The sequence below is a fragment of the Pezoporus occidentalis genome, unplaced genomic scaffold, assembly GCF_034315485.1.
Source record: "Pezoporus occidentalis ecotype Australia unplaced genomic scaffold, CSIRO_AGI_Poc_V1 ctg46, whole genome shotgun sequence".
Classification (NCBI taxonomy): Eukaryota; Metazoa; Chordata; class Aves; order Psittaciformes; family Psittacidae; genus Pezoporus; species Pezoporus occidentalis.
The window spans coordinates 3,916,369-3,934,617 of NW_026915791.1; the positions used below are offsets into that span (position 1 = coordinate 3,916,369).

Below are 18,249 nucleotides of genomic sequence, written 5' to 3' on the forward strand. Positions count from 1 at the left end.
GATAAAGTAACAGAAAAATTAGAAGTAATGTGTGAATTCGTGGAGAAGACAGATGTGCTGTTTCCACCTGACCAACATGTGGGAGTCCTTCATGATCCTTACAGCTCTAAAGGTTCAGCCATCCATGATCACCACTGTTGAATCACACCATGCTGTTTTCCTGGGTTCAGCAGCAGCAGTCATTTTTCTCCTTCTTAGTAGCTGGTGCAGTGCTGTGTTTTTGACTTTAGTCTGAGAACAGTGCTGATAACACCGATGTTTCTAGTTGTTGCTAAGTAGTGCTTACCGTGATCAAGGACTTTTCAGTCTCATGCTCTGCCAGTGAGGAGGTGCATGGGAAGCTGGGAGGAAGCAGAGACAGGACACCTGACCCAAACTAGTCAAAGGGGTATTCTGCATCACAGGACGTCATGCCCAGTATGTAAACTGGGGGGAGTTACCTAGAAGTTACCTAGCAGAAGATTGCTGCTCAGGTCAGACTCGGTATTGGCTGGTGGGTAGTGAGTGGTTGTATTGTGCATCACTTGTGTTTACTGTTTTTTTTTCCTTTCATCTTTTAGTTTTATATTCTCTCCCCTTGTTATTTCCCTTATCATTATTATTATTGGTGGTAGCAGTAGTAGTTTTGCATTATACATTAGATACTGGACTGTTCTTATCTCAGCCCATGGGAGTTACATTCTTTCTATTCTGCTCCCCATCCCTTTGGGAGCAGGGGGAGAAGGAAGTGGGGGGGAGTGAGCGAGTGGCTGTGTGGTTCTGAATTGCTGGCTGGGCTTAAACCAGGACAGATGTGAAGTTCTATTAGCTCAGTTGTATCATGCATAAAACTCCCTATGGACTGGGGGGTGTTTAGACCTATAGAGAAAAATCATTGTGTGTGTGAGAAAGAGGTGAGGCACTTAAAAAACAGCAAACCCAAACAAAAGACCCCAACTAAATGAACAAAAAAAAAACCCTAAAACTCGATTGTGATATGATTATGATTTAAGAGAGGACTAAACCTGCATGGATTTAGTGTACTTTTGGATCTATCTATCTATCTATCTATCTATCTGTCCATTTATTTACCAGATTCCAGAAGTTTGGGTTTGGTTTTTTTGTAAAGATTGTTCTAAATAATTGAGTAACAGTACTTTGCCATAACTTCTGCCTCCAGGACAAAAAATTTCTTATAGAGTGCATTGCATAAAACAAGGCTTGTAACTAGGCTGGAGAAGCGGAAAGTAAATTATTGACAGTAGTAATGTCCAGCTAGGCTAACATGAGCTATGTTTTGTTTTACATGTAGGTAGTTGAAACTATCCGTACCACCTTGAAAGCAGTTCTACCCATTCACCCTCTCCCAGTAGAACAATTTGTGTTGCCAGCTAGGGACTGAGCTGGTGTAAACCAAAACTTTTCTGAAAGGGTTTGTATTATAAGTTCCTTAGTCCAGTTCATTGTCTAGTCTGGAGTGTTAAAGACAAGTTGGTGGATGAATTTACTTGGGGAAGTGTGCTATTGGACCTGTTAGTTGGGAATAGAGGAGAACTGGCCACACATGTGAAGGCTGATGGGAGCATTGGCTGCAGTCATCATGGATTAAGACCAAAGGGCTGTGAAGAAAGTGACAAGCAGAACAGCAGCATTAGACTGGAGAAGAGCAGACTTTGGCTTATTCAGAGAATGAATGGGTGAGATCCTGTGGCAGGCTGCTCTGATGTTTACAAGAGCTGAGGATATTTTTCCATGATTCTGTTGGTAGAATAGATGTGCTTCTATAGACGCTCAGTCTGTCTTGTGAAATGAATCTCGTTTTAGAAAAGTTTAAAAAAAAACCCTACATGTCTGCTGCCAAAATGTGAATCAGGCTCTCGCTGTCATGTGGTGGAAGCTGCAAGTGCAATCTGAGTAGGAAAAAGTATAAAAAGTAATTTAAAAATGGGTTTTTTTTTTGAAAGAGCTGCTGTAATTCAAGTTGCAGTACTTAGCTGTGGTACCAGTATGATTCCATGATGTTAAGTGGTTTTGATAACACTGTACATTTCAATGTTTGAAAGTCTTTTACTACAATAGCATATTCTGTGAATAGTCCAACTTTTTATCTGTAGCAGTAGGTATAATTTCAAACTTTACAGTATTACCACAAAGGGTTTTAGCAAAAGCAGTGCTATGAGAAACTATTTGATGTTTATGTAAGAATGTAAGTGTGGTCATAACCATTGAAACATAATGAACATTCATGAATTGTCACCAAAACTGAGATGTATTTAACAGTCTCTGAACGGTTTGATCTCTGCTACAGCTAAAAATGCTTCAAATCCCACACTGCACTGTGACTGCTTCAAGCCATGTTTCCGTTCATCTTTTTTATGTAAGTTATCATTTTGTAAAATGTACATGGGAGGTGATCTTTAAAAGGGCTATTATTCTGTGTATTTTTAAAAATACCTATTGCAATAGATTCTGATGCTTCAGCTGAGGAGCATGTTTCTAAATTTACTGGTTGACAGGATCAGAAACTTGCTTTATGTTATAATACTAAATCTAAAAAGGACTATTCTGGTTCAGTCATTAAGTGAAAAAAGATGGGCAAATATGGAAGATCATTGAAAGTAGCAGCCCTGTACTAGAGCTGCAAGTTATTAAATCAACATAATTTCATTGCTGTTTGCAGATGCACCTTTATTAGCGGTTGAATTCAAATTTGTAATACTGTTGATTAGTATTAGTTTTTAATATGCATGTGTAAGTCTGCATTTGAATGAGAAGCCTGATGCTGGGGGGAATAGGAAATACGGCCACTGATGGGAAGAGTATTACAAATAAAGACACTGAGACTAGAGATTAAATCCTGCATAAAATGGAAGGGACAGCACATGGAAAACAGAAGTTGAAATAATGGAACAAATTGTACTTGGAGATCCTGAGTGCTGCTTGCATCCAAGGGTTTACATTTTTTCCCCCCAATAATAACCTCACAGCAGTGTCAGAAAAAGAGTTTACTTGAGTTGAAATGGTTTGCTTTCTGTCATAGTTCTCACAACAGTTAGTCAACAGTTTTAGGGTTGGAGCTGCTTTTATGTGTCTGGCAAATGATTATGCATAAGAATTTAATTCCAGTTGCAGCTCATCAGATCACTGGAACTTAGGGTGCTACAGGGAGCAGACTTTCTGTCCTCTCTGCATCTTCCCAAACACAGATGGTGATCAAACTCAGTGAAAGACTGAATAGGTGAAGAGGTAAATGAGGGGCTGTATGGAGCAGTATATTCCCAGTGCAAGGTTTATTGAACCTCAAATGTAACTAGCAGAAGACAAACTGGAATCAAAGATGTGCTTCTTCCAACAACATGGAATGATGTTACTGCTTATTGCAGTAGAGTGTTTTGGATGCTAAAAGCTTTATGGGTTCAGAAAAGATCTGATGAGCTTGGAAATGAAAAATCTGAAGCACCATCTTTGGCTCAGAAAGTGTTTTGTGTCCCATGCTTGCTATATCCTCAGAAAATATTCTGGGAAAGTGTGAATATGTGCCTTCTGTGTCCTTGTATTCTTCCCTAGACATCTGCTGCTGGCAATAGTCGGAGACAAGAGATCGGGCTAGGGGGACCTTTGGTCTACTGCAGCCTGTCTGCTCTTGAGATTAGCTGTCCATGCTATCTACTTTTCTACTGTCTAACCTATATTTTTTCTGCTGCAGATTAAGTTGGCATTTTTGGATTTGTCCCAACTTCAGATGCCTTTGCCAAAGTTCCATTTCCGTTAATACCTGTCTCCCATTTCAAACCTTGAAGGACCTCCGGTTAGGAGCTCAAGTTTCGGTTGCTGTTGCTTGAAGCTGCCTTCAACTAAGGCTGCAATGCTCTGGGCAAGTCATGTTATTGGTTCAAAACCCTGTACCTTGGAAGTTCACAGTATGGATGTGTTTTAGGGGCAGACTGGTCAGCCCTAGATGAGCTACACATCTTTGCTTTTGTGGATTGTGCTTCTAGATTTGATATTGCCTGAGCTCACGTGATCCTTGTGGAATAACCTGGGAACAGTAGAGTCTCCATGGCACTGTAGAGAGCCCCTCTGAAGTCAGCTCAAAGTGAAGATAAAGTAATGGCTTGTGCTGTTCTACTGGTCATATCTTGTATATTTATTTAGCTGCTGTAGTGTCACCTTCCTTCAGCATAGCCAAGCACCAAGCCATTTCCCACCTCTCATGTCATTTGGCAGTTCATAAGGGCCCACTTAACGTGGCTTTCTCCTACCCACTGGTGCTAGGAATGTTGACATCAGTGCTGAGCTGGTCTTGGCATGACTGTCAGCGTGAGGACTTTGTGTTTTTTTGTCTTCTCTTTGTGCCTGACTTCTCTAGTGCTGTTGATCTAGTGCTGGAAATTACAATCCTTGAATATACTGAGGTGTCTCTAGCGTGGACAATAATGTGATGGTCTTTCCTCCTTACCTCTTTCAGGGATTTGCTGCATTGTGTGGCAAGAAACTATGCATTCCCCTCATCATTGAGGCCAAAGCCTGTCAGGGTTTGGTAGATCTCCTGCACTGCATGGACTCACACAGATTCCATCTTCCTGTCAGCTGGGCTCTTTTGTAGTCATCTTGCTTGGTGTAGCAGTTACTGGCCCCATTTCAGACACTGGCAAAATGAGAGCTACTGTCATCAGGTATTTAAGGAGATGGAACACCTGTGCATGCATGGCCAGTGCCCTCTCTTTATCACAATACTGCAGATTTACAGTTATATGCCCTTAAAATAGGGTTGCTGAGAGATTAAATTAAAAAAATATTATTCCTCTGTTCTGCTTAGTAAACTGTCAGGCCTTCTTCACCATGTATTTGTGCTGTGCTTTATCAATTGGCATATCAAGTGAGTTCTCAGCTTTTGTTAGTGAGGTCCAGGTTGCTCCATGCTTGGTGCTGCAGCCTGAACACAATACAGTGAGTGCAGTCTTGCAGTCTGCCAGCTGGGCTGCTTGTGTGCTGCTGGCAGCCTTGTTGATCACTTGAGCAATATCAGTGCAAACAGCATTTGCTATTTGCATGTCATCGATCTGATCATCTCACCAAAGTTCTTCTGTCATGTTTTTTTTTCTTTTTAAATTTTAAAAGAAGTTAAGCATTATTCCCATTTATATTTAGAGTTTATGTTGAACTTTACTTGATTGCTTAAGAATTCAGAAGTTTATAGCATTGAGTTGTATATATGCCGTTGCATCATTCTTTCACAGTCCTTAGCATTAGCTCTCCTCCTCTATAAATTGCTGTATATCTACTGCCAGAAGCTGTGTTGGCTTAGGAAAAAACTCTTCAAAACAGTGTACTGCTTGCCTTCTTACCTTCTGTAGTGTGTGTTATGTGCTTGGTTGGGCATTTATGTTTTCCCTTACTGAGAAAATTGATTTATGAAATCATAGCAATAGACAGTAGTAGTGGAAAAGGCAATAGTTTGGAATGTCTTAAAGGATCAATTTGTGTTATTCCTTGGAATATGGTGGCATTGGTGGTAGGCTATTAATATTCTAAGTTTATCCTAAGAAGATAACTGACTATTCCACCATTTTAAGTGGGAACAAAGATTTTTATTTTGCTGCTAAATGCAGACTGTGAATAGTTTGATATTATATTACTGTCACTATTTTAAATATCTTAATTGTTTGACTTGAAGCTGTCTTTGTATCAATGTTCAAAACCACACTTCACTATCACTTTTGTGCAATGAAAATTTACATGGGTCTTGAAAGAGAATTGTAATGCTGTATAATTTAGGTAACTGCAGAAATGTCTTTCCATTTGTGTGTTTCTTTTGAAGAAGACTTTTATGACAGGTAAAACAAATTCTTATAATAGCAAAAGCCCCTGCTTCTGGTTCCATTATTTTTGTTGTAAATACCGCAACAGTTACAGTGAAATCTAAGACACAGAACTACAGCTTTTTTCTTTTTTCCTTTTTTTTTTTAAATAAATGACACCTTTAGTGTTTTAAAATTAATTTTGGAGTAATTATTAAGGTTTCACAAATATCTTTTTGATTTGTAACTCACTCTGACATGTGCAAAAAATGAGAATAATAGAGTGATGTTTGGAATAAAGTTAAACTCTCCACAGGGTTAGGTTTCCATATTAGTGTTAAAGGCTCTGCACTTGAGGTTGTAGTTCAAGTGGCTTGAGTAGAAAGCACCACAGTAGTCCAGCCTTTCCCTGTCCCCCACAGCTAGCTAACATTCTTTCTCTTATTCTGACAAAAGGCTTTGTGCAATTATGTGACAGAGAAATTAGGAAATAAAGTCACTTGGCTGAAAAATACCATGGCAAAACTATCATGGCTTGGGACAGAGGTTTTGTTTTATGATTCATTTCTGATTCTCCCTGACCAAAATTTTCTGTTTTTTCTGTAGGTAATAAATTATGTTCTGTATTTCTCATTGGAGCTGCAACTCTCCCTGTCATGCACATACCGAGGTGCTTCCCTTTCTTTATGGCAAGATACTGAGTATCTTTTATCCCAGTTGCTCTGATCAAGAAACACAGTGAAGTTTATTTCAGTGCAATTTAATTTTAAAGTTGCTTGTTCTAGTTTGGACTTAAGAAAGGTTTCTGTGTCTAAAACTTGTTGGGTTTTACCATCTGTATCAGCTGGTATAGTAAAAGATAATATATTCCTTTGATAAGCTGTACCTTATTTGGGGTTTTATAATATTTTGGTGCTGAAATCTCGTCTAAACTGTGTGGTAGCCTGAAATATGTGTTTTTAAAATAAAACTGTTATCTTGAAACTAAATGTTGTATTTTTAACTCTGTCTTCAAACGTGAGAAAATATTGCCACTTTTGGAATAACAACATAGCTGTAAGTGCAGAAGTTACCAGAAGGAAATCCAGATTCTTTGGCAGTAGCACACAAGACAGTTGGGAGCTTTTCACACCTGGAATCTCCAAGTGATGATGAGTATTTTGGCACCCAAGAGCTTGAGATAGGAAAACCTAAAATGGCATTGGTGTTGATTTTTTAAAAAAGATTTTCTTCACTACCAGTATTTGGAAATTTAAGTCAAGGTCTTATATTTAGTTTTCTCATTGACATACTGAAAGATGATTTTCAGAACTCCAGCTTCTAGTGAATGTATGTAGAAATTATTCAGGTTGTAAGCATAGGATGGCTTTCCAGTTTGGGTGTTCAAATGGACACACTTTGAACATTTTTTGCCATAGTATTTACAATGTGAACATGCTTCTTAGCCTAAGAAAGTGGACTTTACCATAAACGTGGTGGAATTAGGACCTTTGAATGTTTCCTGCCGTGATTTTTCTCTTTATGATGACTTGTTAAACTTTTCTTTGTATGTTTAACTTCTCCTGCTGAGGGGTTGAAAGTACAGAAAGAGAAAGTAACTTTTGTAGATTCTAGTAGATATACTAGTTTCTTAAATGAACTGAAGGCAAGCAGATAAAGCTCCTAATAAGCATAGAGAATTCCTAATAGGAAAAGGTTGCTATCCTTCCACAGGAGAGGCAACAGGTCATGTATTTTTCCTTTCAGTAGAACAGAAGTAATCTTTTGTCCTTATTTGCATTGTCCTGAAACTTACAGTACCTCCATTCAGCCAAAATTTTCTGTGCTATTTCTCAGCCTTAGATCTGGATTTAAACATCTACAAAGGCTGGTACGCAGAGATTGGCTTTGGGTAGGGCCATCTCTAAAGAAATAACATGCATGCACACAAATTACATAAACCAGTTGTCTTTGCTTGCTAGGCTAGAATCAGCTTTTACAAACTGGGCTTTTTTTCCTGGAAGTTTTGGACTGTTATTTTCTAATAGCATATAATCTTTTAGTTGGTATAGTTGGTATACTTGCTTGGGGTAAATCAAAGAAATCCTTTGTGGGGATGATATGTAGGTAAAAGCAGTTAAGTGGATAGAAGAGTTTAAATAATGGATGCTGTTTGTACAATATTAAATTCTGGATATAAGCACTAACCTTCTTTTACCTGTTCTTATGCTGTAATCAGTTTCCATGCAAAGGCTCATGTTATGGAACAGCCTGTACTCTTTGTGTTCTAGTTATTCCATGACCTGTCTGTCACCTGGAAATAAATTTGACAGAGGGCTAATTGCCTTTAATGGTGATAATTCTATTATCTTACGTACGTCCTTTGATCTGATAAGGAAACTGATGAGTTAATGAATATAGAATTTTATGAAACATATTGCAATTAAAATCACTGTTACTTTCTTAGGAGAATTATAAAGACGTGTTTTTTGTGCAGAATATAACCATACTGCCACCTATAAAACTGTGTTGCTAAAGGATTCATGTGTTGAATGAGTAAGGGAAAGTTTGCACCTTAACTGTATGTCATTAACTGTTCATCTGCTTCAGTGGGATAAAGAACATGCTGGAGCTTTCTGAAATTCTTTAACAGCATTGCAGGCTCTTAAACTGCAATCCTGACAGCAACATATGGCTCTATTTGAGTAATACAAATGGAACTGTTTGTACTTTATTGAATATTTTGTTCATCTGTGGATTTTAAGTGGGCCAAACAACCAGAATTTAAGTCCTTGAAATTCAGAGATGTTTCAGTTTCAGTTTTGACCTGAGTACCACCTCCGATGAAAGCATTTGTGTCTGTCCAAAAGTCCTTTAAAAACTCCTCTCCCATAATGTCCCCTTTTTCCCACATGCGTTTGGTAAAGGCATTCATGTCCTAAATTGCACCTACTAGAATATGTGTCTTCTGTTATTAGGTAAGGAATATAAAGATATTTATCCACTGCAGTATGTTAATAACTAGCACATTTTCAGTTATACAGTGTTAAGGTCATTAGAGAACTGACCAGAGCAATGAAACCTAGTTTAGATCAGAGTGTGAATAAAGGCTTTAAAGAAACCATATTCTAGCAGCAGTGCCTGAGTGTAAGCATGGAGGTGTACGAACATTTGATAGAGTTGTAATTAAGCAAAATTAGAAAACAACTTCAGACTTAGGGAAATAAGACTGATATCACAAAGAAGTGAAATGCTAATCTTTTCTCCATATTAGGTATTGGTATGATTGAGTATAATTCACTCTTGGTTTCTGACTTAATGTTGCTGCCCATACCAGAAGAAGAATGTGGAGCAAGGAGAGGATTTTCAAAGGAGGGCCAAATAAAAGACTGGTGGAGTAGGAAGGAAGGCTTAAAGCTTGATTTATGAATTTAGAGGAAGTTAGAAAAAAATGAGTTTATATGCTTAAATGAGGTGAAATTACTGGAAATAGAATTTGGTTTCCAAAACTGAAAGTCCTGTGGTAAGAATCTAAAATTAGATAAATTAAATCTTGAAACAAAGCAAGTCATGCTTATTGGGAGGGAAGGGACATACAGGAACATGTTATCAGTGGAGATAGGAAGCTCTTCATCATTTGGACTCTTAAATATTAGCATGCGCTGATTCACTGAAGGGGATGAAGTTATGTGGCCTGATCAGGTAGAAGTTTGGGCTAATTTCAAGCTTTCTGGCCTTGAAATTTGGTGACTGAATCCTCCTGAATCCTCCAATAGAAGCTTGCAGATTATCAAGCTTCAGGAGGTGTTAAGCACCTTGCCTTCAGGGGCTCAGGAGAGAACTTCTGCATCCCATGGACAACAATTGGATGGGTCCTGGGGTTGTGTGCTTGGCGTAACAGTGATTGATGATATAGAATAGATTTTATTGCTTTATAATGACATAGGATCATGAGAGGTTTAACAAGGAATTCGTGTCTTGGAACAGATTGAGGAATTGTGTATAAACGAAGATTTTGTTACCTTGGCCATGCAGGTGTTATAATAATATGGTACTTCTATGATAATATTTGAAGTATGGGATTGTTCTATGAGTATGTGTATTGTACCGTCACATTCTGGGTGATGCTCTCTTGTTACTTGATTCTCTCAAGAATCCATGAATGAGTAGCTCTCGGGAATGTTTGACAGAGCTCTGACTGTAAACTTTAATTTGAAATGTATTAAAGTTAAACAGTCAAAGCAGGTGTCAGATCAAGGCTGATAGCAGCATTAACAAAAAAACCTCTAAACCCACTGCTGTCGTATCTTTGCTTTAATAAAGCATCTGCTTTTCCCACAGGTGATGAATTTTGCTCATGTTTGAAAGCTTTAGCAAAAATCATCCTTGCCAATTTTAGATTTGCTCCACTGTGATGAATATTTTCTCCATTACTTTTGTTTTTTTTAAGCAGATGTCAGAAAAAACCCTAAACATGGAAGTCCTGATGTAGGTGCAAACAAATTACTTAGTGACGACCAGCACCTGCTTTGATGTAACTGGGGTGTAGTGGAAGGGGAATCAAAAGATTTGAACAAGTGGAAAAATGACTATATGTGCTGTAAACATGTAAATTTGAAAATAGACCTTTTTCCTCATTAGTGCCATTTCGTTTTCTCTTTGACTTACTTAGTCCCTGACTGTGTTATGCTAATTCTGTTGGAAGGGCTAGTATTTATGGTCAGTGGTGAGTAATGTGAAGAGTGTTCACAGAAATCACTATAATTCTCTTCAGAATTTTTACTTTATCTGCAGAGGAGAATTTACCAGCACCAGTAGAATTTGAATTATTTTAGTTCAAGTTGATTAAGTTTCAGGGTGGATGCTGTTACTTGGAATACGCAAACTTAATTTGGTTTTCCTTCATTTGTTTGGATTAAATAAATTCAGGCTACCTATTCTGAATGAATACTCTTTTACAGGGGTGTAATTTGCTCTAATTTGGTATAAGTTTAGACCTTCTGCTAGTCCAGATTAGTTTTCTCCAGGGCGGTCTGTTTTGTTTGGAGTTGGTCTTGCAACTGAAGCAAGAAAGGCATAAATGAAATATGAAATATAAATGAAACAAATACGAAAAAAACCCCATAGTTATGTCAAACAAACGTCTGTCTTAAAAACCAGGACTTTTAAACAGCAGGTTGTTTTTTAAAAAGCATGATTTAGTCCCACTAGTAAATTTGGCATTTATCCAAATGGAAGGACATAGTGTTAATTTAAATCAGAATGGTTGTACCAGTTTTTGCATACCATTTGCTTGTTGGTTCAGGGAGAAAAGAAGTTTTCACTTTTATCTTACGCTATTTTGGAAGTGAAAGAATAAACCTAAAGCAGATACACTTTTAAAGAGACGTATTATTGCATCAGAAAGTTGGTACAAAGTGTTACACTTGTATAATTATATCAGTGTAACAAATAAGCACAACGCTAAAACAATTTCAGACAATTGAAATAAGCTTTTAATTGGTTGTAGCAGTTGCTGATGAGAGCAATTCCGAATGGATTACTCTCCAAAAGGCAAATTTTATATTACTGTATCAAATTTGATTTAGAGATGGTTGCCTAAAATCAGAAAATTAAAAAATTAGGCAGATAGAATTATCCAAGGTTTTTTTTCCTATTTTGCTATTTGTACCCATGCATAAACCAGCAAAGTTGTACTTTAGACATCTTTAAACATAAGTAATCCTAGTTATGTGAAACACATTGTGGAATAGTCTTTATGCAGTGCAATAAAAAAAAAAAAATCCAGTTTAAGTATCTATTTTAAATTTTGTTATATTGCTATTAATTATGTAACCAATTAGTATTTTATTAATTAGATTTAAAAAAATGTTTAAATTTAAATGCAGTTATGATTCACAGCAATTGGAAACTACCTGCAGAATAAAACTCTGAAAATGTTTATGTTTATTAGCGCTGTTTTGAGATTGGGCTCAGAGGTCTGAGAGAATGGGTTAAAAAAATAAAGAATATCCTTAAATTTCCTTCAGTACTGGAAGTTGCTTGGCTACAATTCCAACATAATCATAGAATAATTTGGGTTGAAGAGAACTTTAAAGATCATCTGGTTCCAACCCCTCTGCCACAGGCAGGGACACCTTCTACTACACCAGGTTGCTCAAAGCCCCTTCCAACCTGGCCTTGAAGACTTCAAGGCATGGGGCATCTGTAATGTCTTTGGACAACCTGTTCCAGTGTCTCACCACCCTCATAGGAAAGAATTTCTTCTTAATACGTAATCTAAATCTACCCTCTAACATAAGTCACTATAGGATAAAGTTCAAGCTGAGAAACACAGCTATTTCTGTATTTCATGTTATTCTGTTAATCACTGAGATCCCATGTTCTGCTCTGTTTCTGCAGTCACTGGTTAAATGGAAGCCATTCCTCGGATCTGGATGGTTTCTACTGACGTAGACTTTGCGTAGCAGCTCCATCGCATCAGGAGGTTGCAATGAGTGGAGGAGGAGAGCAGCCTGACATCCTCAGTGTGGGAATCTTGGTCAAAGAAAGATGGAAGGTGGTGAGTATGCATTCCTTCAATTCTTTTTCTTCTTTAAAACATGTTTTTAAATATAAGTAGTTTGTGCTTTGAAATCTGTTCCAAAATTCTTGTGAGATGTATTTTACTTAATACTTATGGTGAAAGGACTTTAAAATCACCTGTTTCTCTTATCCTGCTTTAAAAAGAAGCTATAAGGTGTTTTTTTTTTTCTGGTAAGGACTGAGGAAAGCATTTAAATCCTGATTTAGTGCCTGTTAAGAGCACAACTGAAGGAATCCTGTTAGTTCACTGAATCCAGTCTGCCAATGATTGTGTCAGTCTGTTTTGGAAATCAACTCAGGCACCCTCCTGAAACTAGTCAGATTGTGAGATTTGTTACTACTTACAGGGAGATCTTGCAAGACCTTACTGCTCTTCCAACTACAAATTATTTTTGTTATATTTTATAGCACAGATGTATTCCTGGATGATTTATATCCCTTTGATTGTGTGCCAGTATTGGTTTTACCATAAATAGCTCTGTCCCTTTTTGGTGTTCGTATGCATTTGAAATGATTTTTGCTGGGAAGGCAAGGCTGAGTTCTCAAAGTTCCTTCTCCATTCCCCTCATCATTTTTTGATTGTGGATTTTTCTGAGTTTAAAAAAAAAAAAAAGGGGGGGGGGGGAGGGGAAAAAAGCCATAAATAAACAAAAATGTTCATAATAGAACATTTGGGGAACATTCTGGATATCTCTGTGTGTTTAGCAGGCTATGAATGAATACTGAATCACTATTTTTTGCACTGTCTTTGCTTTATATTACTCCCATATTTCAATATTTTATTAAAAACTGTTAAGACTGAACATAGAAAATACAGATTCATTGTTCATTTCAAATTCATAGAGAGAAAATAATTTCAAGTATCCTTCATTTAAAAATGCAGGAAGCTGGTACTAGCTTTATGTAGGAAACCTTTACATTTCTGTTTGTGTAAATAGAATCTAAGTGGGTATCTTTGGAGTGTAAATATTTGTAAAATACCTGTCTATATTGCATCTCAAAATTGCAATGAGATAATAATTGTAAATACAGTCTTGAATCAGATCCAGTAGAATAAAAGAGCATTATATAGAGATAACTGTGCTAATATATTGCTGTCCACAAAACTACTCAGTTGTCTGGTATGTGGAAAAATAGTCCTGTTTTCTTCAAGTTTATTTTTTTTCCTGTGTTCTGAAGGCTGATGATCAGCTGTCTTTTGGAAAACTTTAAGAGTAGGCTGTTGTTCCTTTCATATGATTACATATTTTAAATTGTATGGTTTCCAAATCAAGTGTTAGAGGTGATGATGAGTGCTAAATATTGTGTTTGGTTTTCTTAATTCCTGCAGCAAACAATAAGGATTTCTTGATGGCAGCTAAGGGGATATACTTCTTGAATTCAGGTTATCATAGAACAGTCTGCCTGTGGAAGAAAGCAGCATGCAAATTTCAGATTTCGTAGTGCTTGTCGCATATGTATTAACAGAGTTAATACTGTTCTGTTAGGTTATAAAGTATTGGAGGTTTTTGCTAGTGTTCTTGAAGCAGCAGAGTACTTAGAATTCCCTTGTGTAGAAAGATGAGGTGGTATGAAGCAGTGGACTTAGAAATTTTGGTGACAATGAGTACTGTCCCTACTTACCAGTTGTTATTTGTGGAACTCTCTCAGTGCCCTGCTTTCTTTTTCCTCCCATTGAAGAATGGCAGCTCTGTAGTATGATTGCAAGGGATTATTTTGTTGTAATCAGGTAAAAAAAAAAAAATAAAAAGCACAATTTCTGGAAGTTATGTAAATATTTACAGGTAAAATGCAGTTTTCGGGATTTTTGGTGCTTAGGACCTTGGTCTTTGTAAATGTGAAAACATACCTGAAATTTGTGGATATGAACACTTTTAAAAACTATGCTCAATTAATTTTAATCTGTATATGTACTTTAGGATGATTTAGTGTGAGATGTCCCTGCCCATGGCAGGGGGGTTGGACCTAGATGATCTGAAGGTCCTTTGCAACCCTAACTATGCTACGATTCTATGATTCTATTTTGGGATGTAAGCATAGAAAATATTTTTTCCTCAGTGACACCCTCCTTGTCTACAGGTCTCTGTATCTATTAACATATGCTTTAATCCTCTGTGATGTCTTTTCTCATCCCTCTTTTTTGGCTTTTGAAATATTTATTATATTCCTGACTTGGAGACACTTGATTGTAATGATAATTTTTTTTAGGTAGGTTTAAGAATGCCATTCAATATGTAGTGTAAGCAAAAGTATCAAGGTTAAACATGTTGAAAATTGTATGCTCTGGATTCGAAGCATACAAAGTATCGGAGTTGAAGAGAGAGTGACTGGTGTGTGAGATGATGATGCGGAGAAGAGAAGCTTGAAACTAATGTACAACGTGTAAATGAGGACAATGTGGTCCTTGTCAAGGTAAAAGATGTTGAGCCAATGCGGCAGGAGTCCAGCACGGTTTAACAGGCAACTCCTGGCCAAAATCAAGAGCAAAATGCAAGTGAACAGAAGGTGGCAGTAGGGATGAGCTGCCCAAGATTAGTATGGAGATATTGCCTCTCTGTGTTGGGATGAAAAATAGGAAAGCCAGAGCTCAGCTGGCTTTGAAACTGGGAGGGATATGTAAAGCAGCAAGAAAGCTTTCTACACGGACACTGGCAGCAGAAAGAAGACCAAGGAAAATGTGGCCTTATTCCTGAATGTGGTGCGTGACCCAGTGACAAAGACACGTCAGATACTTTTATCTACAGTCAAAGAGAGGTTCTTCATGTCTTTGTGCCTGGAATTATTGACTGACATCATTATTGGATGTATGTTGATGATTCTGGTGTACTTTATCTGAGGATAGAAATTGATCTGGTTATTTTCTTAGTGCGGTCGTGTGTTGTGGCCATGTGTTAGTTTTTGTTTGGGTATTTTTGTGTTTGTGGGGTTTGTGGATTTTGTTTGTTTTAAATTTTTAAAAATAAAAAGGAAACCCTTTCAGAGGCAGACTTTCTCAGTCTGAATGGTTTTCAAAGCTGGTAAATGAAGTTACATGATAAACCATTTTAAATTTGTATAGGGGTGAGAATGGCTGCATCAACTCTTTCCATTTCCCCTCTCACCTTTTTCACCATGCATTCTCATTGCCTCTGTTGTGCTTGCACCATGCTGAAAATTTATGTGCTTATGCTGAAAATTTCAGTCAGATCGATGTCTGTGTTTAGCTGTCTGAGCCTTGTTAATAGCTCAGAGCTCGGGCAAGATAATGACGTTACCAGACCAAGAGGTGGAACATAAAAATGCAGGTTTGAAATGGCCAAATTAGTCCTGAATCTACATCTTTGAGAGATACACATACAGACCCGCATACTTTTCTGTATTTAAAAAAAAATATAAAATCCTGTTAAAACTTGCTATTTTGCCCAATATTTAGATGACAGATACCATTCCTTTCTCCAAGGGCTAACACTCTATATATTAAATACACCTGGATGTAGCCAAGTTATACTGACTATTTCATCAGACTTGGTAAGGTTTCTGTTTCTCACAGTTTGTTGTTATTTTAGAGTTAACCCTAGGTTCTAGCCTTAGTGGTACCTTAAGCAAGTCATGTCCAAAGACACAAACTTTTTATTCAGGATTTCTGATTCCCTGTTCCTGAACTTGTTACGTTCTTGGAATATGTAGGTTAAAGAGTAACAGTCTTAAGCCTGTGTTGGTAGCATGTGTGTTATACTGCTTCAGAGAAAGAGTATACAGCCTGTGGAGAAGAGGTTGCATTTGCTAACATCTGGTGTGCTTGTTAGAAAGAAATGAACATGTGAATTTGCAGTAAGCAGGTGTTTTAATAGAAGAAGATATTTAGGTGGGTTAGTTCTGTAGGTCTGAACATGTGATGTGCTGTCTATCCTGTGTACCTTTGGAAAATTGGCGATGAATTGGCCAGAAGTGAGTAATGTAGATAATACTGTGAATCTTGGGCCACATTTTCCTCATCTTAAGAATACTGAAATAGCAGTTGAAATAGTGATGGTGAAAGATCTTCAGGAAAGAAGGTGCATGACAAGGTACTAAATATTGTAATCATATTATGACTTGAAAAAAGGAAGTAAACAAAATGAGTGTTTTATCTGTTACCTTCTTCCCTTTTCTTAGGGATGTAGGCTGTTTTAACAATTGTTTTTCCTTCTCAGTCAGATGGCTGAGTGTCTGGGTTAGGAGACATTAGATTCATTTTCAGAATCTGAAGATAGGTCAGTGTATTGCTGATCTCTAGGTCCTTGGAATGTTTAGATGACACTTAATACAGTGTAGTCATATAACCTTAGCAGCTATGTGTTTTAAATGACAGTTAGAAAACCATGTCAGTTCTTTCAATGTAAAATATAGTAAAAATACAATATTGTGCGTTCTTTAGGTTGTTTTTTATCTTCTTTTTTATCAGTTTTAGAATGCTAGCTACAGCTGAGATCACCATATGAAAGCATTAAATGAAATAACATTGACATTATTGATACTGAAAACCAACAAGTCTCTTTTCTGTGGAAACATTTAAAGCAGAGTGAATAATATTAATATTTGCTCTAAATGCAGAGCAAACCGATTAATACTCCAGGAACATTCTTTTTACCTCTTCCTAACACAGATGAAACATTAGGTGGTGAAAGTTCCTTTCATATGTCTGTTAATAAGTGTAGCATTGGTGAGCCATAAGTAAATACGAGTAATATTTGAAATATGTACTCAAAGATAATCTTAACCATTTCTTATAATTTATGATTTAGCTGTTGTGTGAGTTACTGCATAGAATAGAAAATGCTGTCTCTTTTCAGTAAGTCCAAGAACTTTTGTACCTTTACAATTCAGTGTGTGTATTTCTGAAAAGAAAAAGATGGTATAATTTAAAAACATCACTGTGCCTTTGTATTTGAAGGTCTCTGGGTAGTAAGTGACTATTTGAGGAAAGACTTTATTCAGCATGCTGACTTTGGTCAGAGTCGTGCAGGGAATGCTATTGTATTAAATAGAAGTAGTATAGTGTAGATGAAGATCATGTGTATTAACTTGTTGTCCTAGGATTCTCTTCCAAACTTTGGTTAGCCATTCCATTCTAGGCAATTCAGTAGCTCCTTTATGTACTGAAGGTATCATTATGTTGTTTTGTATTTGCAGTATGGCAGGCAGTACAAAGTAATATTGCTGTTTTGTTTCCTTTCTTCTCCCCTCTTTTAAATCTGTTTTTTGTTCTTTCTTTCTTCCCCAATGTAGCTGAGGAAAATAGGAGGTGGAGGATTTGGAGAAATCTACGATGCACTGGACTTGCTTACTCGGGAAAATGTTGCACTGAAGGTCGAATCGGCTCAGCAGCCAAAGCAAGTGCTGAAAATGGAAGTAGCCGTGTTGAAGAAATTGCAAGGTAGGTCTGTACCCTGGATACATCAGAAGTAGAATGTCAGTGTTGGAAAATCATTATAATCTCTACTTAGTCACAGTTTGAGTAAGTATTCCCATATTCTGCAGGTTATTGGTAGATGGTTATTTAAAGTGGAATGAAAGCTCTTTTAGCTTCTGAAAGTTTTGCTACAATAAACCTTTTATCTGAAACTGGATGACATGAAAATAAAAAGAACAGAAAGAACATTAAATAGCTGCAAAACCTATGCTCAACTAGAGTTTATTCTGGATCCATATCTTTTCCTTACCTTGTTTGCTCTAGACTTCACTGTTGTTGTTAGCATTTTATTTCCCCTTCTAAGATGGTATCTGTTTTTTCCTGTACTATCTAGCACTGAGTATTTGTAGGTCCTTTACATAGCATCCAGGATAAAAATATTAAATACTTGTAGAAAAAAAATGACTGGTATGTAGAGTCCTAAAATACTTTCATGGTTCAGGTCATTCAGAATCACAGCTTTGAACAGTCATT

The 18,249-nt window shown here is 37.0% G+C and overlaps 1 protein-coding gene across 4 annotated transcripts in view; it reads left to right on the forward strand.

Moving 5' to 3' along the window:
• The window catches only part of TTBK2 (tau tubulin kinase 2), a 95,479-nt gene that overhangs the window by 12,166 nt on the left and 65,064 nt on the right, over nucleotides 1–18,249 (forward strand). For all 4 annotated transcript variants that reach the window (XM_062635678.1, XM_062635676.1, XM_062635679.1 and 1 more), the window contains exons 2-3: nucleotides 12,162–12,321; nucleotides 17,592–17,739. In XM_062635678.1, coding sequence (XP_062491662.1) covers nucleotides 12,253–12,321; nucleotides 17,592–17,739 — 217 coding nt within the window. In that variant the 5' untranslated portion in view covers nucleotides 12,162–12,252. The remainder of the gene's footprint in view (nucleotides 1–12,161; nucleotides 12,322–17,591; nucleotides 17,740–18,249) is intronic.